This window comes from Centrocercus urophasianus, unplaced genomic scaffold (assembly GCF_019232065.1).
Source record: "Centrocercus urophasianus isolate 14NV4802_14NV808 unplaced genomic scaffold, USGS_Curo_1.0 seq_30, whole genome shotgun sequence".
NCBI classification, from domain to species: Eukaryota; Metazoa; Chordata; class Aves; order Galliformes; family Phasianidae; genus Centrocercus; species Centrocercus urophasianus.
In genome coordinates, this window is record NW_024884867.1 from 7,470,769 (window position 1) to 7,496,287 (window position 25,519).

At 40.8% G+C, this 25,519-nt stretch overlaps 1 protein-coding gene across 12 annotated transcripts; it reads right to left on the reverse strand.

Moving 5' to 3' along the window:
* Nucleotides 1–1,184: 1,184 nt before the first annotated feature.
* Nucleotides 1,185–25,260, reverse strand: MPHOSPH9 (M-phase phosphoprotein 9). 12 transcript variants are annotated; one of them, XM_042828627.1, is made up of 24 exons: nucleotides 25,141–25,260; nucleotides 22,871–23,003; nucleotides 22,021–22,171; nucleotides 20,973–21,062; nucleotides 18,277–18,794; nucleotides 17,197–17,320; nucleotides 15,242–15,332; nucleotides 14,273–14,379; nucleotides 13,741–13,866; nucleotides 12,520–12,956; nucleotides 11,712–11,870; nucleotides 10,567–10,654; nucleotides 9,656–9,871; nucleotides 8,743–8,790; nucleotides 8,282–8,346; nucleotides 7,705–7,806; nucleotides 6,528–6,665; nucleotides 5,864–6,039; nucleotides 4,934–5,098; nucleotides 4,482–4,602; nucleotides 3,577–3,680; nucleotides 2,537–2,748; nucleotides 1,977–2,045; nucleotides 1,185–1,365 (listed from the first exon to the last, which is right to left on the reverse strand). In XM_042828627.1, exons 2-24 carry the CDS (start codon nucleotides 22,975–22,977, stop codon nucleotides 1,264–1,266), a joined length of 3,516 nt encoding a protein of 1,171 aa, XP_042684561.1. In that variant the 5' UTR covers nucleotides 22,978–23,003; nucleotides 25,141–25,260; the 3' UTR covers nucleotides 1,185–1,263. The 12 variants fall into 12 exon arrangements, with proteins under 12 accessions (XP_042684561.1, XP_042684559.1, XP_042684558.1 ...); XM_042828625.1 differs by having other exon boundaries at nucleotides 22,871–23,855; XM_042828624.1 differs by having other exon boundaries at nucleotides 22,871–23,910.
* Nucleotides 25,261–25,519: the final 259 nt, after the last annotated feature.

The window sequence follows — 25,519 nt, forward strand, 5'->3', positions numbered from 1 at the left end:
CCTGGAAGTATATTCAAGCGAGTTGCTGCCAAGCATTCAGGCCCAATTTCAACATTTTAGAGCAGAAGGGAAAATGAGTAACTTGGAGGCCTGACTTCTCTGACGTTGCATCAGAACAACCCGCAGGGCAGGAGGAGATGCACAGAGCTCTTGATAAATAAATAAAGCTTCTTCTAAGAAAAAAGTACTGTGCCTTAACGTAGGGCACTTCTTCATTAAATATCTTTAAAAAACAGCACTCTAGAATTAGAATCAGAGCTTCACGAGCTTCCTTCACCACAGCTATTCTGGCCTTTCCACTGCAAAATAATCACATCATTAGTGGCCAAACATTTGGAACAAGGACAGAACTTGAAACACACAATATGATTAAAACCTACATTATTGCTGATGTAATATCCCAGATCCTATTATTGTCCTTGGGCTGGGAGAAAGAATCTAATTAAACATTTATTTAATATCAAAATACAAACTAAAATATCAATGTCGAACAGTAACTCAACAGTATGCCAACGAGCAAATCTGTATTTTTCACCACGAAAAATGCACGTCTTGCTCACAATGACAGCTCAGATTTCACTTGGAAGTGTGTGCTCCGAACTCTGGCGTGGCACAAAACCCACCCTGATGTTAAAGCAGCAACTTGAGTGAGCAAGCTGCTGTCCTGCAGTGCCAGCTGCAGCTGAGCTCGCTGCTGGGAAAGCTGGCTGCTGTCAGCTGCACGAATCCTGGCCTAATGGCATCAAAGCACTGCTGCTGCTTGTAGTTTGGTCACTGTGACAAACACCCACCAGATGTAAATGGAAAGGATTTGCTGCATAACAGTAGTTGTCTAACATCACCAACTCATGTCATGTTTTGTATTAAAAGTCAAGACTTCCTATTAGCCAGTATTTACAACGTGCCACAGACATTTATAAAATGGTGACGAAAACGAGTGCAAAACGCAATCACTCTCAGAAAACAAGCTGCCTTTTAGTTTCTTATTATAAATTATCACTATTTAAAAATAATCAATATTTCTAAAAATATTACAATACAGGATAAACATTGCTTTCTCAAGTGTAACAAAAATATGTTTGAAATATAGGTGGCTGTTTGAAGTACAAAATATTGCTGAGTGTAAAGGGTAACGTGGTTGTAAAACTACTATTGGGGGTTTATAAAAATACAAAACATTTGCATTTACCAAGTGCATCATTATATATTAGTGCAAAAAACAAACAAACAAAAAAAAACATATTGGAATTCAAGAGAGAATTGTCAGAGGTTTGCAGAGGTACGCAGAACATGGAATCTTTTCAGGGTCATGCGTATCCAGCCCAGATCTCTGTTGATCCTTTCCAAGCGATCTTCCAGGGCTTCCTAAAAAGAAACAGTTCACAAAAAAGGGGAAAAAAAAGATTTAATAACAGACAACAAAATCCAATGATACTCATTTCAGAAAGAAAACACTACCATTCCTGCAGTCAGCTGGTATCCTTCCCAACGCATTGCCTTAGCACCCAAAACCAAGAGCCAGACCTGCAGACTTCTCTGATTATTTTTGTGGGTGCATTTGTGGGCTGTTGGCTTTTTTTTTTTTTTTTTTTTTTTCCTCTTTTCAGCTTTCTTTTCAAGACTCAGATCAACAAACATATGAGATATATACATACACATATATATATATATATTTTTTTCCCCTGAATCACTAGAAATCATCTAAACTTGCACACCTTACAAAGTGATGCACACTCTCTATGATTACACTGAGGCAGTGTTAAAAGATTACAGGAAATCTATGAAGTCCAGAGCCTACTTTTCATGTAGGCTCAAACTTCAGCCACGTTCACAAAGGAACAACACTCAGTGGTGTGGTAGAATACTTGCAGTCACTGTATTTATACCCATTTCAAAACCTAAACTTTCACCTAAGCTACATAACCTCAGATTCCAGAGAAGCAGCTGAAGAGAGCAGTTGGTAGAAGCTTTTTCACCTGATTTAATCTTGCTTGCAAGGTCATTCTCCCGCCAGAACAAGGTATTCGACTCAAAGCAGCCTCAATCTAGTAACAGAAAATACTTCAGCTGTAAGCGACAGTTTCAAGTGCCAATAAACCTTCCTAACTGATCTTACAGAGCAAGAGGTGAGGGGCAAAGATAACAGATACATGCTCAACGTTGTTCTTAAACACTAACTTCTATTACCATGATATTATGCCACACAAATACCAAATTAATATGTATGAGCAGCCACTCTCACAGATCATTTTGAAGAGAACAGAAATTACTGTTGAATGATTTCAAACTTCTTAGTTTGTCCGTTTAAATTTACTCCAACCTTTCCAACCACAGTGTGCTCATGTTACAGGGATTCTCCTTTAACAACATTAGGGACAGGAATGGGTCTAGTTTCAGAGGTAGAACAGGAATGGTAATGCCACATTCCTATGTTAATACTGGAAATCAGATGTGAACTTCAGCCACGCGCTGTGCCGGCGTACAGCCACACCATGCACCTCTCATACAGTAACTTTAAAATAAACATTATCTTTGCCTGTTGCTTTTCTTGAGTCAGGTCATCGAAAAGCCTCTCTGTTTCAGCCAGAGTCTGAGTCCTTGGTGTGTATGGGAAGTCCCCCTCACAAGGTGACAGCATTGGCTCACAGTTCTGTGCCCCGCTCCTCTCGTCCCAAGCTGCTGCTTTCTTCATTCTGGTACTGACAGATTCAGCACAAGAGCTGGGTCTGACACCTGAGCTTTGCCTTCCTATCAAAAAACAACACCGCTTTTATTTGTTTTGTAATTGCCTCTTCAGTTGTTACTTAAGACAGCAAAAGAAACAAGCAAAGCAGCACTATATGAACCGAGGACAGTGAGCAGCAAAGCCTCGTTAGCTTCCCATGAGCACATCTCCCAGCAGAATGCAGAATGCATTCCCCACTCCAATGGGTCATCTTTCAAGCCATCTTTTTAACACAGCACACTTTTTGGATAACAGCCTCGTGCAGTGTGCTCATTAAGAATGACTTCCACTGGTGCAACGTTTCTAAATACCACCTTGTAGGCTAGTTGTCATGAAAACACTAGCCTCAATAAATACATTAATAAAAGCAAAAGCAGAACATTGTGACAAGAATGACAGAAGTGAGAAAGATTTGGTTCAATCACTGTGGAAAAAAATCTCAAACAACTGGCTTTATTATATTTACTCTTTCTATTGCTAAACGTTGCATTACAGATAGGAATTTTATTAGTTTGAGCATGCACATCTTAATATAGGCCCCTGTGAGCTATGCACTGTATAACTGAGTTAAACACAGGAGAATATATTGCCCTTCTTTCTCAATTCAATTATTTTTGTTTCCCTATTGTGTCTGTGCACACACACAAATGAAAATAAAATGTATGAATAGTATTTCTCAATTTACAGTAATAAGACAAGATACAGATGATTTTCAGAAATTGGACTCCACAGAACAATGTGCCAGCTTTCTAAATTACAGTACAAACTGTTTCATCTGGGAGACTAAAAGTACATTTTATAAACTTAAAATTACAAGGGACAGTTTTCCCCTCCTTTGAGGGATTGATTACCTTCTGTATCATCGAGTGAAAGAAACTGGAGCCTTTTTCTTGGATTACTATGCTGTAAAGTAGATGCAGGACTGCTTTCCAGGTCATCTAGAAGTATATCAAACCTACAGAACAAGCAGCACACAACAATTAATTGCCCGAAATAATTTATCAGGTTTATCATAGTATTCCCTATCTTTTCCTGTTTTTGGCTAAATAAGTTACTTACAGAACTTCTACCCCACAGGAATTCCAGGTCTTCTGAACAGTGCTACTGGCACCATCCCCTGCTGTACTCCTGTTTGTACATTCTTGTCACTTTCTCCTGGAAGAGGCCAAGCCACCCCTCCCAACCCCACTGAGAAGCCCACACAGCTGCCCTCAAGAACCAAAGTGGTGCCACACATTTCTTCTTCGTGCAAGTCACACACCTTAGTCTTGCAATTAAATACATTCCCTGAAACTCTGCAAGCCTTGCCAAGCAAAGTTCTCTATAGAAACCATGGTTACCTTGTTCCAGTTACCAGAAAATTAAGCTGGTGCATCTTTTAACGTGCTTACAAATGCCACGACAGGTAGATACTGTTCTCAGCATTGATTTACATTCCCTAATAAGCTTCATATGAATACAGACTCACTCCACAAAACTGTTCCACCGTTTTTGTCACTGATCAGTGTCACATCAGGATGTATAACAACAAATACATCTCCCCCTAGTAAGCTCTGAATAAAGAGAAATGATTCCAGATTCTTCCTTGCTGTGTTTTAAAAAGTAAAACTTCGCTTTATACATAGAAATCTTCAGGTGCTTCACATTTCCCATGACTTTTTAGGGGACCAAGAAACAGCAGGAACAGTCTTAAACCTGCATAAACATGCTGCTGCTATTGCAATTGTCAGAACAACTGTATTTGCAAAATCCATACCTTGTCACTGTGTTTTCATTTCTGCTAAGTAAATGGCTAAAGCCAGGAGAGAGGTTTTCTTTTGGAGATCGTTTGGGGCTGTATGTCACAGACACTGGAGCCAACATGATCTCTCGCCTTGCTGTGAGAGACAAAGTGTGTTTAAGTACCTGAAATTTCTCCCTTTGCAGTATCTCCCACTTATGTGATCCGATGCTTACATATTTGCAGAATGCTTTCTGAAGTGTCTGCATGCTTATTTGAATTATATGAGAAGTACATTATGACACATAAGTGAGATTTTCATGCTTTCTATGATTTCAGGAGAGTTTCCCCCCCCGTATTATCTATTAGATTAAGACAGACATCATACCTCTCACTGTTTTTCTTTTAGTGCAGACTCCCATTATTTACATACCCTTATTGCATTTTCTTTTTGTGCAATGCAAACTAAACTTCAGAAAAGCACTCACTTGGAGTATTCGATTTCCTATTTGAGGGAGGAAGAGATGAAGACCTCTGGCCACAAGGGGAGCTGTAGCGTTTGGGTCTCTGTTGGTCTCTGCCTTTCTCTGGGGATCGGTTGGCAACAACAGAAGTCTCTACAAACCCAACGGTTTGACGTCGACTTGATGTTTCTAATTCAGAATGAAAGGGTTATTCTTTGATACAAGATCCCAAAAACATTCTCCTGCACCCAGCTTTCACAACAACCACACCTAAGGCTGCCCTGTGCAAACAAGTTTGTGCTGCTTTGCTGAAGACTCACTTCAGCTCATCATTTCCACGAAGCAGATCGTTTAACTAGCTTATCACTGAGGATGCTGTGCAGAACGTAAGGGACAAATGATGGTAAATAGTTGTTTAAATGAACAAACAGTGCAAAGCTGCACAGCAGCACCGTTTGGTGAAGAAGGCTGGCATACCTGCCTCAATCAAAACTAAGTGTTAACAAAAAGAACAGTTTCTAGTTACAAGGCTTCCCAAACAAGCATTATTAGAACGGTTCAGTGCAGTTCTACAATACAAACACCAGCACTCATAATAACATTCTGACACAGCACTACAAGAACAAAACAAAACAAAGGATTTACATCCAGCCTGAACTTTGTTAAGACTCCATTGACTGCTTATAAATACTGAGATATTCTTAGAAAGAGAACATCAGCCTAACAGCAACCACTGCATCCCCTCTTTTTTTAAACGAGTCACTTAGCTACATCATTTGGAATTTTCTTAGGAAGACTCCAGAAATCTGTATGCTAAAAAGTATGTATCTTGTTCCATCACTGAAGCCCGAGTGCCTTAATGCTTAGAACAAAGAAACCAAGGCACGTGCAGAGAAAAGCCAGTAAAGACAAGTCTGGGAATATAAAAATGATTTTAAAAAAAAAAAAAATTACTAGTTGGTGTGTCATCTTTTTCTGTCTGTGTACCCCAATCTTTAAAAGCTTTCATTTCTTCAAGTTCTTTAAAGGCTTTTATAATTGGTGCTTCTGACATCTCGCTGTCCTTCTTTTCAACTGTGTTTGGTGAAGAGTCTTCTTGTGAGGAGTCTTTTTCAGGAGGAGAATGATACCTTAAAGAATGAGCAGGGGGAGATATCAAGTTTATCACCTTTATTTCAGCTATCCAAGTGCAAACTGAACAGACCAAAAAACAAACCACCAAAAAGAGAAATTAATTTTGAGTTTATAGCTGCCAAAGCAAGAATTTTAGAGTTGGTCTTAATTTCAGCCAGGAACCTCAGAGGATTGTGTTACAGTGAATCCAAGAATCCTAAGTATAAGTTTGGTGACCTGACATTCAAACTAAATACATACTGAAAGCTGTTTCTTTAGCACTGGGTTCCTTCATACTGGAAAGAATGTTGTTTAGCTTTTGAGGAATAGCATTTACAACATTGATATGTTGTGTGTGTGTGTATGTATATTATCTATTTGTTTATTTTTACACCTTTACTTAATGTTTTCAGAATCTGGACATGAGTCTGGTCAATCTGAATAAAATTACGTTTTAGAAGTGTTCAGCCTTACACCACAGTGGAGACTGAAGAAACCAGCTCACCTGGAAGGAATATAGGCTTCTTCTAGTCTGTTATCTTTGTGGCTCTCTTGGACTTCCAGAGGCTGGCCAGTGAAGATTGAATACTCTGCTCCTGGTATCAACCACTTTCGCCTGCTGACATCAGGAGCAGCCAACTTGCTGTGGAAGCAATATAATTCCAAATTCTGAATGGATTTGAATTATACATATATATTTATTTTTTAATGAAATAGGAATATTAATTATTTATTCCAGGTAGACAGAAATAAACATGCAATAAATCTGTAAATAACTACTTTTTAAAACGTTTCTGAAGCTAAAAAAAAAAAATAATCAGTTTTAAGATCACTAAAATATTAATAAGCAACAAATCAACCTCCAAATACAAACTGGTTCTCATACCCTCCTCCTTGACAAACACAATCTTCCACATTCTGTTTTTGCTTCCCTCCCCTCTTTCCCTCACTGTAGGGGAATCTCATTCATAAATACTACAACAGCTCTGAACAAAAATCTGTACTTGTCAGTGACTAATACTGAAGTTACAACAGTTAAAATGCTGCTGTTCAATATATACACATAGCATCTATGAAACACATTACTTTATCATTTGATATTTCACAGCATCAGTGCTGACTGGGACAGACGCCCAAGAGATCATAGCTAAGTACCAAAACCAAAGGGACAAAGCTATTCAGGTTTTTAAGTCTAGCAGCCTCAAAACAGAAGAGATCAACTTCTGATTTTTGTAACATAAATTCACAATCCAAACTACATCATGCATTTTTAACTGAACTCCCATATTACTCTCAGCATACCTGTACAAATTATATTTAGAAAAACAAACTAATAACTGGCCTTTCAAAATCAAAGACAAAGGTACAAAGAAAAACTCTTCTGTCTCCTTGGACAATTTGACTTTTTTTTTTTTAAACAATTTTTGCTGAGCTCTAATCAGCTGAGCAACTGAGACCCAGCAAAGGCATGTAGACAGACTGGAGACAGTCTCCCAAATCACACATTATCCGTTTGTTCTTTTTCAAATCATTTATTGGCACATGAGGTCTCTGGATTTCGTCACATGTGTTCAATTCAGTTTAGCCCATGGATGGACATCCTGAACCACGTCTGGCCACAGAACACGAAGAACACTGCAGAGCACGTGCCCCACTTTCATCCTATTGGCAAATTCACTCACTTGGCACAAGAGGTTCTTAGACGACTTTCGGTAACGTGACGAAGTTTCAACATGTTCTCATGCTCCACCTGCTTGAGCTGAGCTTCGAGTTTTGAAACTGTCCTAATGCAGAAATAGCAAGGATGCAAAGGAAGAGGATTTAAAAGCCATATTACCTGGAGCTCACTCATTTTTTATTCAGATATCCTGAGTGGAGCAGAAGAACAAGAATAACTAATCTCTATGTATCCACAAATACATACATAAATATGCATTTGAACTCTAGGCTGACTAAGTTAAGTAACCTAGCTAGAAAGAAGATGACAACTGCAGTAGCAAAAGCTTGAGCAGAAGACTGGCTGGACTAGCTGGGTGACAACAGAGGGGAAGCAACTCCCACTGGAAGAGGGCGAGATTAGGAATCTAGAAAAATAACAAGATTCATGCAGTATGTGCAAAGCAGCCGAAAGCAACATGAAATGCTTCACACCATGCGACTGAAATTGCAGATCTACAGCCTTTACAATCTAAGAGTAAATGTTTGGGCCACAGCCTGTATTGCATGTTTTTAAAGCTGCAGCAACACATTCACACTTACCTTTTCAAATCAGCAATCTGGGTGTTTGCATCAAGCAGTCTGTTTTCAGTTGCATTTAATGTATCCTACAAAGTACACAAGTGAAAAAGGAACAAGTCTGGAAACTATTCGAATGTATACAGAAGAAAAAAAAGTAACTTCAATCTTAAAAGTAATGCACTAAACATGCCTTTCTATTTGAAATAAAGTCCCACTAAATGCCTTTAACTTCACAGCGTTTTGCCTGCCTGTGACTGGAACATTACACAGAATCACAGAATCACACACTTGAAACTCCCTCTTCTTCCCTTTGCAGGGCCTCTGAAGATGCAGTCAGAAGCTTTCAGCAAAATCAAATGTAGAACATTCTGTTTGACCTTTTCCTAAATACTTAATTCAGATCATTCTATGGCATATTATGACAGACCTTTACCCACTTGCTTGTTTTTTTTTTAATTTTTAAGTAGCCAGTGCAGACTCACCTTTACCCTTTCGTGTTCTTTTCCAAGGGAATCATATTCTCCTAAAAGCTGCAACAACAACAAACCATAAGGAGATTAAACAGAACCAACATTTTTGTTGGGTGCTGTAAAACCATCTGAATTCCTTGTCTAATGCATGCATAAACATTGCAGGGTAGACAGAGTATCTTAATATCATTTGTTACATTCTGGTATCTTCTATTCAGAATAAAGAGCAGGAACTACTAAAATATTTATAATTGTCAAATGAATTATCATTAAAGGAGCTGGTAAGCAATGAAGCTGAACAAACCAGCAGAGTTAATCACTGGCTTTGAAGCTGACTTCGTATTTTGAAGTTTTAATTGATAAAAAGAAGTGGTAAAAAGAAAAGTTTGCAGATCAAATATCTTTTCCACTTAATAACCACGTTTCCCAAAACAAACCAGTTTAAACATTCCATAAAGTCATTACCAAAGAATCAGAGAAACAATTATTGTAATTCAGACTACGATTATACATTAAATTAACAGCTTGAGCAAGTGGTGCTGCCCTATGAATTCAGTTATTAGAAAGATAAAAAATAACTTATTCTAAAAGAGATTTCCAATAGTACCTCTAAAATTAAGATAAACTAACAGCAGATAAAGTAATACAATACCCAAGAAAGACTACAGCAAACGTTATCACATCAAGTCCATGACTGCTGCTTCAACTGTTTAAAAGTGACAACCAAACCTGATGTTCTGTTCTGATGCTCTACCATCACCTGATGGCTGCCTAGGAAGCAGTCACCCAGGTATTTCTGCTCTCTCAGATGTGCATTCAGACTTGCCAGGCTTACATTCTGAGTAGCTTTACAGAACACCCCCGGCTGTGCTGCAGTCATAGGACGCAATCTAATTGCAAACACAGGTTGTTTTTTAAAACTTACATTTTGAAACATTTTATTTTCTTCTTTTAACCTCGTATTTTTATTATCAGATAATTTGTAAGCTTTTTCAAATGCTTCCTCTAGATCTTTAAGCCTTGACTTCAGCCTACTGATGGTATTATCCTTCTCTTTATTGCTGGTGCGCATCTCTTCAATACGTTCTTGCAGCACTTTGGAGGTATTACTAACTCCATAAAAGCGTTCTCTCCAATCTGCCTGAAGAAGAAAAGCCAGATTAATTAAAATGCTTGCCTAGCAGAGTATGATTTCTGAATCTGAAGTCATCTAAATAGAACAAAAGGGTCTACCTGCTGGTGAACTATGCAAGATATTGCTCATTTTGTTATGTAGAAAGAACTGAAATGAAGACTATGCTTCCCAACATAGAAAAATGTCTAAAAAGTGGAATAGGTTACTACTCTAACTTCCATCAGAACAGGGCACAACATCCTGCTCTCTGACCAACAAATTTAACTATTCAGTCATAAACTAAGTGGCCACAACCTAGCTAGGAGGACTTGAGAGCTATACTTACACAGATAATATTTTTGCCCTAGTGCAGAAGGCGTTGGCTTTTAAGCTTTAATGAGTAACCAGAAAGGAAATAATCAGACTTTTTATTATTAATTCTGTTTTGGAGAGATTATCAGACAGTATTTTACTATTAAACTTCCTTTGGCTTCTGAAAAGGACTGCACGTAGGCAAACATGACTCGATTCAAGTGAGGAGTATGAAGAAACACAGCTAGGAGAGCCATCCATGCAGCACACTGGCTGATGTGCTATGGAGAAAGGCTGAAAACAAAATATAGGAATATAGAGCAGCCTAACAACGAACAGGTGCATTTCCTTACCCCCTTAGTTAGAAAAGCAACTTGAATTCATACATGTCACCAGGAGCACATACTTACCACTTGCTTTTCTAGCATACTATTCTTATTCTCAAGGGCTTTTATGCGAGCGCTCGCTTCATTCAGAGCTGCATCTAACTGGTCACACCTATTTGGAAGATAGATTTCTGTAATCCCAAAGTTTTCAAACAATAAAGCCACATTTTAGAGCTGCCTTCCTTTCCTCAAGCATCCCCACTACTTGTAGTGCCCAGCCTGTAAGCTCCTACCACCGAATCCAGCCACTGCCACGAGCACCCAGCACCTCTGCAGAGCAGGGCTGCGGTGCTGCGCCAGGCAAGCAGCCATTGGGCACACGTGCAGAGACTCCAGATAGCTCTGAGCTCCGTAGCCAAAAGCAGCTGAGAGGCACCACTTCCACTTGAGCTAATTGATGATGCTGTGTGATAATTAGTGACTGAAATCATATCACAGGCTTCTTGTAACTCGGTAAATGACTGCTCAGAAGTCACTTTTAATAGATGGGAGCCACTAGTGCTAGAAGACGAGTACAAAGGAGTGCTGGCTACCCACATGCTTTTTCAATTATTCTGAAGGCCATAAATTCTGTGAAGTACTTTAACTGTCCAAATGTCTAACACATATTTTGGCTGGGAATAATGATTTAAAATCACATTGAACTTCTGCAGTAATCACTCAAGCTACAACAAACAGAACATACAGGTGAGGCATGCAGCCTCCACTAGCAATATCAGCTCAAGGAGCACTGCCTGCCAAACTGCCTTTATAAAGCTACCAGTGAATTTCAGACTTTCCCTGTAAGAAAGATGAAGAGGTTGATGTTCACCAGCATGACAGGCAAACACCATTTCACAACACTGATTCTTCCATTACAAATGGCTTAGGACTACCTCAGCCTGCCAGCTTTTGCTAAGCAAAACTTGTCCTGCCTTCAGCAAAAGCCAGGTCCAACAAAGCCTCTGGTCAAAACATCACACTTGCTGCCCTAACAGTAATTTTAAACTAATCTTAAACAGATGCATTAAGTAACACAGAATGTATGCTTAATAGTAAAATATCAGTATCACAGATGCACGAAACATTCAGAACTGAGGGACAACAAATGCTTAAAGACATTGTAAACAAGCATACATAGCTTTTAAGGTAGAAATAACATCCCGAAGCAGAGGCAGAAGAAACAGTACCTGTCTGCAAGATTTTGATTGATTTCCTTCAGGTCTTCAGAAGCAGCAGTTTTGTGGCTTGCCTCTAGCTGCTGTTTTAAGCTGTGGATCTCAGCATCATAGTAAGCTCGTAGATCAGCTATGTGTCGAGCATGTTTTTCCCTCAAGTTCTGCCTAATCCTATATTCAAAAGTAAGAACAAAAACAAATTTCCAGCTATCAACACAGCCATGCACTGCCAGCTGTATTCATTCAGACAAACTCAGCATATAAATACATCTTACAGAGCTTTGCCACTGTCAAATTAAAGCAAAGAAACCTTAGTCATCTAAAGCAGTGGCACAGGCAGCTGAGGCTTGCACAGAAGTATTCACATGCATAATACAAAGCTTGAGACTCCCTTCTCTCCCTTTCTACTCTCTAGAAGAACGTGCATAAAATTAAATATGCAAGTCCACAAATACCATAAATACCATACCATAGGAATTTGAAATCTCTACCTAAATTAACTCCCTCATGCAGCCTGAGGAGCAAGCATGTATTTTTACTTTTATATATCAACAGACATAATAAAAACGTTAAAACAGAAAATCGTTCTGCTTTTCAGTTAAGGCTGTGACATCTATGGAGCTCAAGTGCCTTAGATGAAACACCAAGGTCTGAAAGGCATTTACAAGAAGTGGTAAATGACTGTTCTGTCTCAAAGCTAACTGCCTGTAATTCAGGGAGAAAGGAAAAGGGATGGGAGAAGGGGTGGCAATGCACAGCTATTTTCTAAGCTTTGAACTCTACTTTTTAAAAAGCAAAACCAAACAAAACAAGAACTTACTTTGACATTATCACAGGATCTTCAGCAGATGTCACTGAAGGACCGGGGTCTGGAAAACTCCTGTCACCACAATGAGTAACAGAGGATGGAGTCAGAGTCAGCGTTTCTTCCTCCTCAGTGTTTACTAAAACATCACTGTTAGCATCAGCATATGCCACAGGAAAGGGAGAGCTGGCCTTGTCTTCATTTTGGATTGGATGATTTTTCCAGAAGTCCACATGCACAGCTCTGCTGCTGGCAGGATGTTTTGGAGAATCATCGAACTGAGACAAACTGCTTGTCTGTGAAAATGAGTCAGTGTCACAATGACTTGAAAATCCAGGATCTGCCATAGAGTCTGGAGAAAAAGGAGCACTCTCTTCAGGAATATTGAAAAAACAATGTCCTGGATTCTGTTGACCTGGTTTCATATGCAGGGTTGGGTCCAAAGTCAAGATCTAGGAAATAAGTTATAATGCTAAAAAAAAAAAACAAACCCCACACGTTTTAACTTCTGTTCTTGCAAATGGAGTTACTCTGAAGGCATTACTCATCCATGTAATATACTGCAGGAATTACACTGAATATTACTACAATTATTTGATATTGACAAGCAACTGCAGAGGAGATGTGTAGCAGCTTAGAATACGGCACACACACTCAAAAGTTTGCAACTTGTTTCTGAGTTCCCAATAGCAATAAAAGACACATCTAGCATCTGTAGCTGTCCAGAAAACTTCCAAGACTTCAGTTCTAAATATAGAAGAATTAGGATGTCTGTTTGCAGGCCGAAACAACAGCTTTATACTGTTACTAAAATTGCTTCATGGATTACATAGACAAGACAGCCACACATGCAAGCAAAGACTGCAGACTGTATCCTGGAAGTGGGATAGAAATAGATTTCTAAAGAACAGTTCTACAGGCTATGCCTATTCAGTTTTATGGGTAGAAGAAACTTGTCCTGTAGGTAGCAGGAAGAAAACCCTGCTTCTGCAGCTGCAGTTCCACGTGTGCCCTTGCACCATCTTCAAGGTTGTGCTGCAAAGGAGCTTGTTCATCCACAGTGTTCTTAGAGGTTCTTTTCAGCTGGATCACTTCCCAATCTTGTTCATCACACAGCTGCAAAAACTGCTGTTCCAGCATAACACTGGAGGTGGCAGCAGGTGCCAATTAATGGGAAAGCAGCCATAACCTATCTTATCTTCAAACTGAGATGTGAAACATAGATAATAACTTTACCTCTGGTGGGTGACTTGTCTGAGAAGGCGGCATAAAATTCATCTCTGGCAGCTGGTTGTTTTCCCTTTGTCTTTTATGGTAAATATCCTTCAGTGATGATGGCTTCATTTCATCAGCAGAAGACAACTTAAACAGGCAAAATTTATACATCAGTCTTTCTGAACACAATCCTCTATCCCAAGTGAGGTAAGTAACCTTTGGGGCGTTGGGGCTAACGAAACAGCTCAGAATGGAGACAGGCTCTATCCACAGCACCTAATTTGAGTAAGTGTTTTTAATGAGGCAAATATGCCTTTAATATACTAGGCAGTCTCTTTGACCCTTACACCACTTCTTTTCGATGAAAGAAGGTCAGTAAACTCTAAGTGAAGGAAGCTGGGGAAAACGAATAATGAAGGAACAGAATAAGAGACAGTGGGAAAACAAAGGGGGCTTCACAGAACACTTCACTTCTGGAGGGCTGATTCCACTATAGAAGAGAGCAAAGATGACAAACAAATGTAAGACAACTCCTAAAACATGCAAAGTTCACCTGGTCTGGTGATACTTTAGTGGAGAAAACACCAGCTAACTCGCTTCTGAAGTTCTCTGGTAAAGAGTGATACATCTCCTTCACATCTAGTTTCCAGTATGAAAGTCCTGATGAAAAGAATCATTGGGGAAAAAAAAAAAAAAAAAAAAAATCACAAATTTCAAACTCACAGATCAGGAATCCCAAAAAACTTTAGTAGGATGTTACCCTGCCAGCTAACAAGAACGATGTACTCATTATTTGCATCCATTGCTTAATGATTTTATGAAGTATTCATTAGCAGAAGTTAAAAAACTTTCAAACCAAAGCAGAAGCAATATACATAATCAGTGTTATATCACACAGCATCACTAACCCAAGGTATAAATTTGTGGAAATACATGAATATACTCTTAGGTATTCAAGTTTTATCCTCATTTACCACAAACTGCCATATTTCTAACAGTTCCTGCATAGCACTTAAACCTGACATTGCCCAAGGAATAATTCTAGGCAGAAATTTGATGTTACCAACTCTTCTGTTTGGTGCTCAGCCACACTCCACAGTATGCAAAGAGACAAACTACCAGGACTGAGAGATGTGCTTATTCACACAGCTATGGAATCACACCCTTGGCTTACAGAAATTCTGCTTCTATTATCATGCATTCCTGCGATTGCTAAAGAAATGATATTAATATCTTAAAAGGTCATTTTGTCTCCCACCACAACTTTAACAGGAGTTATGTTACAAAACCATATTAAATTCAAAACTCAGCCTTGGAACACTGAGGAATTTGAAGAAATGTCCCAAATCTGCCAGCAGCAACACTGAGAGCAGCAGAGTGATGCCACACTAAAAGTTATCAGCTTCTCAGTGCTCAGACATTCCTTGGCTCCCTGTAATTATTGGAGGTGCACTCCAGTGAGAGTTCAAAAAACAAAGAATTCAAGAGAAAAGGAATTTCAAGTACAAGATATTGACTGTACCTGAGGCTTCAGACACTGCAGAATTCGGGCTTTCAGATGGCTGATTGAGGTAAAAAGCATAAGGTGGCAAAGCAGCATTGGTAGAGTCTGTCTAAAATTAAACAGGAAAAAGAAGTTAATAACAAAAACTGCACAGCAAGGAAAAAAGAAGAAAGGGTATAACCATAAAAAAAGAATGGAAATATCGTTAGATCATTTTAAAAGTGAGACTACATTTAATTATGCATCATGGCCCTAATCTATACAATTTGTATGTAGGACAATTGCCACCACAAGGAGAACCAAGCTGAGCCATGTAATTGAATAATGCTGACATCTTCCAATTCCCATGGCGGAGCACTTGGGAGCATTTCTGAGTTGAAGTGTTACACAAGAACACATCTAAACCTCCCTGCTCCTTAAGAGGCACGCTGAGGAAGGGCTCATCAATACAGTGTTACTCTTTCCTCATCCTAAGACTGGAATTGCTTACAGTCAGCTGTTACGACTCCACCTAGCACAGAGCAGGAAGTAAATATTGCCTATCATCATAGACAGACAAGATAACTACATCCCCCTTAAGACAGTGCATATTCTGCTTCTCTGCACTCCAAACTTTCTAAGCAATCTCCCCAGACACAGAAGCAATTCTGACAAAGTTGGGAGCAATAGGTGGAAAAAAATTTGCTACAATCCTCCTTCTCAGTAGTCCAAGGAAGAAACATCGTTGCCATTATGTGCTGATACAAGAGCAACTGACTACCCCTACCTCCTTTGAAACGCTCATCTCGCATTGCTCTTTTCTACCCTACCCCAGGCTTTTTGTTCCATCACAGCAGCTTAGAAGACACACAGCTTGGCAAATTCGAACAGCTCAGAGAACTAAAGTAGGACTGTAACCACTGAGCTAATAAAATTAAGTAGATTAAAAAAAAAAGCCTAAAGCTTTTCATTTTCCATGAAGTAGATTTTCACCTCAAGGCTATTTTGTCCCTTTCAATGTTTTTATTTAGGTATTCTCCTTTGCCTAAGGAGGGAGAAAGGAAAATGTAAGAATTCAATTGCTTTCCCTTCAAAGGAAAAGAGAGATAGAGGTTTATTCAAGATCTGAGTTTCTGGCACTAATTTCCTCAGGCATCCTCCTGAAGCTAAGAGAAGAAAGGAGACAATCCACAGCAGTAATTAGACTCGTGGTTTGAAATATCCCCTTAGAGGAACAGCATGTTTCCACTGACAGTGGAAGCAGACTCGAAAGAGCAAATCTAAACAGCTACTCTCACCCTTCCTGGATCACCTTCAAAGTGACCACAGGAACGAAAAGAGACCCTGCCTTGAGTAAATGATTCATATTTTCTAGTTCTCCTATTCTCTTGTAGGTGGAGTCATTCACAGTTTTGGGAACTATTTCCTTAAAAAATAGAGTAAGGAGAAAGGTTTGTGATGATTAATGCCCTCGAAGCAATCCCAGAACTTCACAGTGACATGTATGATGAATGTTTGGACTATTATGCTGTATCCTATCTTTTAAGGTCAGACACGTTTTACGTGGTTAAACCTCTATCCCAAAAATAATCAGGTTTGTGAACATGAAGAAAAAATAGAGAAGAGGCAAAGGGATACAACAAGCTGGAAGTCCTCTCATTTGAGGGGCACCATGAGTTACCACCATCTGAAGATTCAGTTGAGAATGTGACTGCTATCTGTGTAAGGAAACAATGTCTGCCACCAAGACAAGCTGAGACAAAAACAAGGCAAGGAATACAGTAAGTCAAAATGACAACGTTGGTATAGGATGACCCAGTAAGTAAATTCTGCTCACAAGAACTTCAGATGTGAATGGGAACACTGCTCCTCAAATGCTTAAATCTAAGTATGAAAGCATGTACTGAATCAGAACATACAACTCAAAAAAAATATAAATCTGAGTGAACGAGAGTAAGATTTAAAACTAACATTAAATTAAAACAAAGACTTACATTCTCAAGCAGTGATTTCTTTGCCTGCTCGTCTCCTCGCATAGAATTCACTTGTACTTCTTCTGTGTTCAGTCTTTTTGGGTGGTTTTGTTTCAACTTTTGTGCCCACGATGTTAAAGATTTACTGGACGGCAAGCAACACACAAACATACCATAAATACATATTTCCCTCTGTAATGAAGGGATAATCCCCCCAGAAATCAGTTTCCATAGAAAGGAAGAGAAAATATGCACCTCAATGGCACTGTCACCTATGTTGTACGTTGAGATAACACACCCCCAAACCCAACCCTCTAAAAGCAGCATCAGTTTTACGACATACTACCAAACCAAGTTCATCTTCACCAGCCCCCATTCTTCCAACAGCCAGGAAGTTTTACCTCCACCAAATACCATCAAGGATTCACACACAACGTGCTGCCTGTGTGAGCTCTGGTATTGCCCATGTTTACATGAAGCCACTGTCTTTATACTTCAGCCCAACAGAGATAGTAAGGCACACTGTTAAATTCTGCATAACCAGAGAGTATTTGGACAGTGTTACTGACCACTACTTTGGTTCAGCTACAATCTATTCACCTACTGGACAGAGCAGAACAAATGAACCAAAAATAAATCAACCAAACAGGAAAAGACACACAGTAGGAAAAATCACACCTTTGGGTGTTGTCTGATACAAAGTACTACTGCAATGCATGCATGTAAACTAGCAGAGAAGTCTGGATACAACAGCAAAATGCCATGTAAGGTCAGTAATCAGCACCTAAAATTCCAGTGCACAGATAGAACACTGTGCAGGCTGCAGCTCAGCTTGTATTTACAGTAAGAAGCAGAGTTTTGTAATTTTCCTCAAGCACAACAACAGATAACCACAACACATGCAAATATGCATCACCCAGAAACGTCAAGCTAAAGAAATGCATTTGTCTACTAAGCAGAGGGCTTGGGGGATTTTTGTGCAGATTTTTCTACTAATTCTTCTTACCATCAAGATGCTCCATTCAATTCTTAAGTGTCTCTTAGTTACCAACAATGGGTACTGTATAATAAATCAGCAGATTAGGAAAGTTTACTCCTTACCCGTTTTTTTTCCTGCACTGATCTTCATTCACCGTATGTTCCAATTCAGCAGGAAAACCCCCAGCACGATTCCTTCCTGACGAGCAGTCCCCAGTTTGTTTGGATAGAAGTTCTCTGGTACGCTGAATGCTGCCTACAGCTGCATTACTCTGCAATCCTGCTGCATCACCCTGTCCTTGTGCAGTGCTCTCCATGCAGTCTGTGCACTTGATAACATCATTAGATGTGCCAGCATTCAGCTCAGAGGCTGACAGCGTGCCGTACCCACTGTTCATGGAAGCATCGTTTGCAAGACATTCCTGATACGGATCAGAGGCACTGGGATGCAGTTCGATTTCATCAGATCTGAGCTGATTGGCAACGCATCCATTTCCTTCAGAGACTTCAGAATGCATCCCCATTTGACTTTCTAGTGACGAGAAGGCATCTGTGGACTTCCCAGGCAAACTCCTGCTCTTGCCAATGCCCCAACTGCTGGTCTGCAATTTCACTAACTGCCTTATTTCATTCTGAATCAGCTAAAGAAAAACAAAAGGGGAAATTCCCATGAGATCATGCTCTAAGTCACATTTACATTTTGATGCAATTTCAATTCATGTTACTAGTGAGAGAACTGGAACATTTATTTCAAATAATTCCTGTTTTGCAATGCGCAGACACCTCATGCATGTAGTAGATAGAATGCATACTGTGCATAACAGTAAAGGTGAATGGTAACAACTCCCAGTTCCAAGCAGAGAATTACAGTTTCGAGCAGTCATTTCTCAGTGCAAAAAACAGTGCATGCAGGTATTGGCTGCATGCCTTTAGGACACCAGTTATCCACAGCCACCTAAAGAAATCCAAGTTATCTGGGTATATCATGAGAAGTGGATGAAGTCTTACGTTAAATTTAATTCTAGAAGAACTTATAATTTGGATTTACAATTTTAAAGATTGCAAGGATGCTTTAATGGAAGTATAAACCATTACTCTGTTACACTAATAGGAATAATGTACCTCTGTAAGATTATTTACATAAAACTTGGCTTCAAAACAACTGATTGGTTTGGCATCTGAGAGTGGAGCAAACCTATGAGGAGATCACCTGAAGAGATCTAGCAGGTGATTCAGTGTGCAATGCCCACAGTTCTTTCAGTGTCTTAGATGGGGGGGAGTGTTGCTTGTTTTACAGCTGTGCAGTGTTATACTGAAACAGCTACATTTCTGTCAAGGGCTACAAAAAGCCTTCGTGCCAGTGCCCATGGGGGAGTCCTTTGGCCTGGAAGTTGTCAAAATAATAAAAAAGGCTTCGTTTCAGAGAAACTACAGGTAATGCTTGTCTGCATGAAGCTTGGCATGTTTCACAGAGTTGCATTACAATTAATTCAATTTCAGGTCAGTCTTTCAATGAAAAAAAGAAAATGAGGGTGATGTTTCTGCCATAACGGAGGTTTTTGGCAACTTCACTCACAAGTGCAGCAGCCATTTGAGACTTAATTCTGTGATTTAACTCTGTTGAAAAAGGTTGAGGGGGAGAAAAAAAAGGAAGAAACAGAGTTGTTGGGGGAAAAAAAAGATGATTCTCTGCTGCCACTTAATGTTTGTCATTAAGGATTATTAATTTTGTCTATTATTCTTATTAGAATGTGTTGAATTTCCTTTTTTTTATTAGGTCACCTGCATAGTGGTTCGTTAGGAATAGCTCCCTCTAGTTTATCACACAACTGCAATTAAGTTACGCTCATTGCTCTTTGTATTTAGTGTGGTAATTCACACAGCTGCTAAGTCCCTGCTGATACCAAAACCAAAACTCTTCCAGAGGTATCCTTTCCTATTAATAAAGACAAAAAACAGCACAGCCAACACAACAGATTAGTCAAGACTACCATAAGCAACGGGTGAATCAAACCACTACATTCAGAGGGAAGAAATACAGGCTAAGGAAACACTGGTGGGACAAAACCAACAGAGTGGGAGAGGGAAAAGAAAAAAAGGCAGAAGGGGAGAAACAGGAGATAGGATAAAAGGACAGTACCTCTTGTTAACTCACTGCAGGAACTGTTGGTTACTACTAGTGCAGAGGGCGTAAGGGGAGGGAAAAACAGCAACCAAAATGATGAAGACATTAAGCATTTGGTATTTACAGAATACTGTCTCTTATGCATACATACACATTTCTTCTGGCTTCATTGATAATTATACTTCTGCAAAAAACATGAACCATCATGTGTGTCAATTTTCATTCCCAGAAAGGAGAATGTTGAACTAAAAGGTGAAAGAGGTGCTCAGCTATCACAGCAAGGGCTTTTTCCTATGCTTTATATTGTTTAGATGAGGAAACTATGTTTTCTTACCAGAAGAAAATTGTATTGCCTCAAGATTCCAAACGATACAGTTACTAAAAACATCTTGTGCCCAAAAAGTCCAGTTATCATGAGGGTATCCAGAATCGTATGCTTGTGAAGACAGATAAATAAGCCAAGAAATTTCACTGCTGAAATGGTTCCTACCAGTTACATTTTTAATTAGCCACAACTACCTCAAATATTCATCCTGTAAACTGGCAATCCAGACATCCACTTCTACTACCAGCCCGAATTACAGGCCCAGCACACTCATGGGAAGGCTGGGAAGTGCCAGAGGCCATAATGTAGGGAAAGAAAGAAAAAGAAACGTTCAGCCTCACCTATCCACATGAATAAATCATTACTTACTTGGATTTGATGGTGGAACTGTTCTTGCTGGGCAGCTATTTGTTCCTGGCATTGTTTCTCTACCAGTCTCAACAGCTGTAGCCACCTTGCCTATTTAATCACAAAGTAGAACAATTAAAGCACGATCACGTTGCTCCTCTCACCTTTCATTCTAGGTGCACAACAGTTTTGCAATATTACAATTCTGTGCTGGACATCATATAAACTTGGCTGTGCCGCTATGCACTGGGCTGTGCACCCCACAATACATGCAGTCCCCCATTGCCTCAGTCAGAGGAGACAGTAATAACACCACAGAAAGAAGCAGAAGACAGAAGAAGAAGAAGGAAAGTACAGCCCAATTTGTGTAATGCTGAAGTCTAGAACACAGAACACAGACATCTACATTCTTTCCTTGGATCTGTTAAAGAGCACCAAATTAAGCATCTGTCAGAAGACATTTTATTGGACCACAGCCAGAAAGCTCAAAAATTCTGCAAGAACAAGTCCATGGTGTGGAAACTTGATGTTCCCTACAGAGGCTAAAAATAATGATCAAACATAACACAAAGAGGGAAAAACATTTTAAAAGGGCTTGAGCAAATGAGCTGGTTGTACATAAATTACTACCTTTGTGTTGTTCCTAATCTGAAAAACTAATAATCTACACCTGTTTACAAACTGAATGAATAAATGATAGAACGGAAACAGTGTCATTCATAGAAGAAAAAATATCAACTCATTTCCAGGATCACTTCAGACTTGAGCATGAAGTGCTGCAGTTTTAAAGGTTTAAAGTTTTAATTAAAAAAAAAAACTTGGAATCCTTATCCTAGCACTGAAAAAAACAGAGTACTGTTACTGTAAAACACTCGTACATAAGAAAAATCACAACAAAATCCATCTGTGTGATCAGTTCACAGCATAATAAGTGGATCTGCCCCATTAAAGAATAAACATTTATGTAATCCCTTACTGCTGCACGATACCACCGTTGGATCCACCTTCCAAAATGGAGAGCAGATGCATTGATACATTTATTTCTTTGTCAATAAGCCTTAACAAGTACCTCACAGTTCTTCACAGTTTCAGAGTCAGCCTTCCCGCTGTGCTGGATATCCCGCATGTAGGAGGAGAGCAGCTCAACAGAGGCAGCAACTAAGGAGGACCTGGTATTCCCTGAGTAACCAGAAACTCCACTGGGATTGGCTGAGGGGCTCCTTGTGAAACACGAGGAAAAACTTCAATTATTTACTGTGCCAGCTGTCCAGCATAGCAGCCACGATGATGCTACAGAGCCGTCAAAGAATTACATGCTTAATTTACACCGCGATCCTAATCCAGCTGAAAGATAAATGCGCTGTGTTCAGAAGAATGAAGATGTTCTTCAAGAAAATGCCAACGTGCAGTGAAATGATGAGTTACAAAGTTCAGCTCCACAGCCTTGTTTTGAGAAGCTGCACCAGTACGCGACCTGCAGTTCTTACAGCAAGTCGAGAAGAATCTCCCCTGATCTGGCAGGTGGGCAGCTACTCTGTATTTGCCCTCCTTATTCGGTGGAAATACCTTGGGCACAGAATGGAAAAACAATTCCCTTTTTCTAAGCCACTGTATTCCACAAATGACTTAATGTTCTACACGGTCTTTACAAAGAATAATCCCTTCTAACTTGGCCAAGACTGTTTCCCCACTCCTCCACTCAAGGAGACGTGAGTCAACAGAAGTCAGTAAGTTTTTAAGGATGATTTAAGTCTTCTTTTAATGAGGCTTTTCTCATCAAGCATTTTATCTGCAATTGTAAAAAAACCTGAAATATATTGCAGTGCCACCATGGTAACAATGCTAGCAAGCATAGTATCTACACAAAGCAAAAAGACTAAAAATGTTAGGAATTCCTCCATCATTATCTGTATCGTTACCTGTCACAATTCAAGTTGCAAACAGAGCTGTGGGTATTTTTGACATCAGAGTCTGCAGAAGACGAAGAGATCTCTTGCACAGCATTCACCGAGTCATGACTTTCCATATCTTAGATCCAAATATGATTATACCCTGCAAACATGAATTAAGTATCACTCTCCTGTTAAAAATTATAATAATAATAACATGACTCTGTAGTTTGGTGAAACAGAATTTGATTGAAGAGGCAGTTCTTTCAGTCAAACCACCCCAGGACATGCAGCATTCCAAGAACTTCTCTCCCTTGCCCCCAGCTATGCTTGCTAACAGTTGCTGTTTAGTCAGTACTGTACTTGCTGTGATTCTCACAAGTCTAGAGGAGATTCCCACCACATAAGAATGGCCTATAAGGGGGTCTGAACCCAAAACTGCAGGTAGAGCACAGGTGTGGGTTTTGTTGGTTTGTTTCAAAGCTGGGGCTCCACAGTTTTTGAGACTTCTGTAGAGCACAATTAAAAAGTAGGGGCCTATTCTCAGTCCATTAGAATCCAGAGGCTCTGTGCCCACCCCAGAAAACAGAATCAGAACTACTGAGCTAGACTGCAGCTGCCCAATTTGAGCATAGATGGTTGTGTACTCAATATCAGGCTCATTTTTAATTTTCCCCCCACACACATTAGCTTGTTTTATTATTACTGCATAACATTAATTCAAAAAGCATTACAACTGCTTGAGATTTTTTTTTTTTTTTACACCAATTAAGCACAAACCAAATTCCCACATTATAAACACATATATAAAAAATACTTGTGCATTGGTCTTGTAGCACTCAAAGCAGCAGTTTACAAGAATGGCAACATTAAGTATGCTCCCAGTTTCGATTTGTTCATCAAGAACAAAAGCACTTGAAATACATACATACATTAATCAGTTCTTCTACAGTGCTTACTTCAGCATCTGCTCTGCCCTGGTGAATCCATCCCATGCTCTACACTGCAGGAAAACCTTATGATTGTTTGGTAGAACAAAAGGAGGCATTAAGAAATGTCATCCCAGCAGCCTGTGGTCATACAGAGAATAAATCCTCGTTGCCTTGCAGCAGCCAAATACCTTCAAAGCACAGCCATTCTTTACAGGGCTTACAAGGACATGCTGCTGACTTTCAGGGATTTAAGCTTCCATTACTTGTAAGTACACCAGCACATCTCACACTGATAAAGTGTAAAAACTCATTTCTACCAGAAGGAAACCGCTAGACAGCTGTCCAATTAATCTCTGTCCTACTGCTAAAGTGAAGCAGCCTGTAGTAAAATGCTCTGTTGGCAGCTTGCTACTCAAACTCCTCAGAGTACAGCTTAAAATGCAAGACCTGGAAGGAAGTTATCACAGATCCACAAGTCCCACAGAGCTTCCTTGGAGAAATGGAAGTGAGGGCGAAAAAGCTCATTTCTTCTTTCTGCCAGGGCCAGCAGTGCGAGGACACGAAGGTCATCATGCAGTTGAGGTGGGGGGGCCTTCAGACAGCCCGGGCTGTGCCCACGGTGCCCCAGTTACCTCAGCAGACAGGTGGGCCTTAGCTGTGGTGTTTCATAACCTCGTTAGAAGTCTGCCCGCAATGAAACATACACGGAGCTCCAACAGGGCCGAGAGCAGCTCATCTGTCACCTGCTGTTTCCATAGCGCAGCACAAGCCCTCGTTCTGCCAAACCCCCGCACGGAGGAGCGGGGATTAAGTCAGCCGGGAGGTATTTAACTCATCGGCACGGCTCCGGGTGCCGGCACGGCCCCAGGCCCCGCCCTGCTCCCCACGCAGAGCGCCTGCTGCCAGGCCCTCCCCAGGACCCCCGCCCGCTTCCCCCTCACAGCGGCCCCTCTCTCTGTCCCCTCAGGGTCCCGCACCCCCTCTCGCCACCCACTAATTACCCCTCTGCCTTCAGCGCTGCCCCATTCCCTCCCCTTGCCACAGCCCCTCAGGCCCCGATCCCCCCCCAGCCCTCACCCGCCGTGATCCCTCCAGCTCCGTCCCCTCACGGCCGACCGCCCCTCAACCCGCCACCGCTCTGCCTCTCCTCAAGCCGAAGCCCCGCCTCCGCGCTGCCATTGGCTACTGCCCCTCGCGTTCCGGGATGTTGACGGCGCCACCGCCCCTGATTGGCCGGAAGCGCTGCCACTCTGCGAGGAAGGGGCGGCGCGGTACGGGTGGCCTCGCGGCGCTGAGGTACGGCCAAGCGCTGCATTGCTGCTGGACTCTCGCCTCACCCGCTGTCCTCGGGACTCATCCGATGCCTACCCGCATTGCCGGGAGATTGCCGAGAGCCCTCCGGGAGCGGCTTTGCTCAGCGACCTTTCAGCGATAAACAAGCGCGGCTCCCTCCTCCTCCCCGACGATTGGCGGCCCACTTTCGAACGCGGTGGGGCGGGGGGGGCGCTGCGGCGAGGAGACCGCACGCTGATTGGATACCTTGTGCGCGCTCCAGGGCGCGCCTTCCACTTTGATTGGCTGAGAGGGAAAGGACGCACGTCGCCGCCAGGGGATTGGCTATTGCGACTACGCGCCGGACGGTTCACAGAGCCTGATTGGTAAAGAACGTGGGGGGGCATGCGAAAGGACACCGTGCGCAGCGATTGGTTGTGGTGATTGCCAATTAGCGGGGTAGCATCCCCGCCTC

Coding starts and splice junctions, on each gene's coding strand:
- MPHOSPH9 (XM_042828627.1), bottom strand. CDS start 22,977: ATGGAAAGTCATGACTCGGTGAATGCTGTGCAAGAGATCTCTTCGTCT. Junction 6,040..6,527: donor GAAGCCTATATTCCTTCCAG/GTGAGCTGGTTT, acceptor TCATTCTTTAAG/GTATCATTCTCCTCCTGAAA. Junction 3,681..4,481: donor AATGAAAACACAGTGACAAG/GTATGGATTTTG, acceptor CTTGTTCTGTAG/GTTTGATATACTTCTAGATG.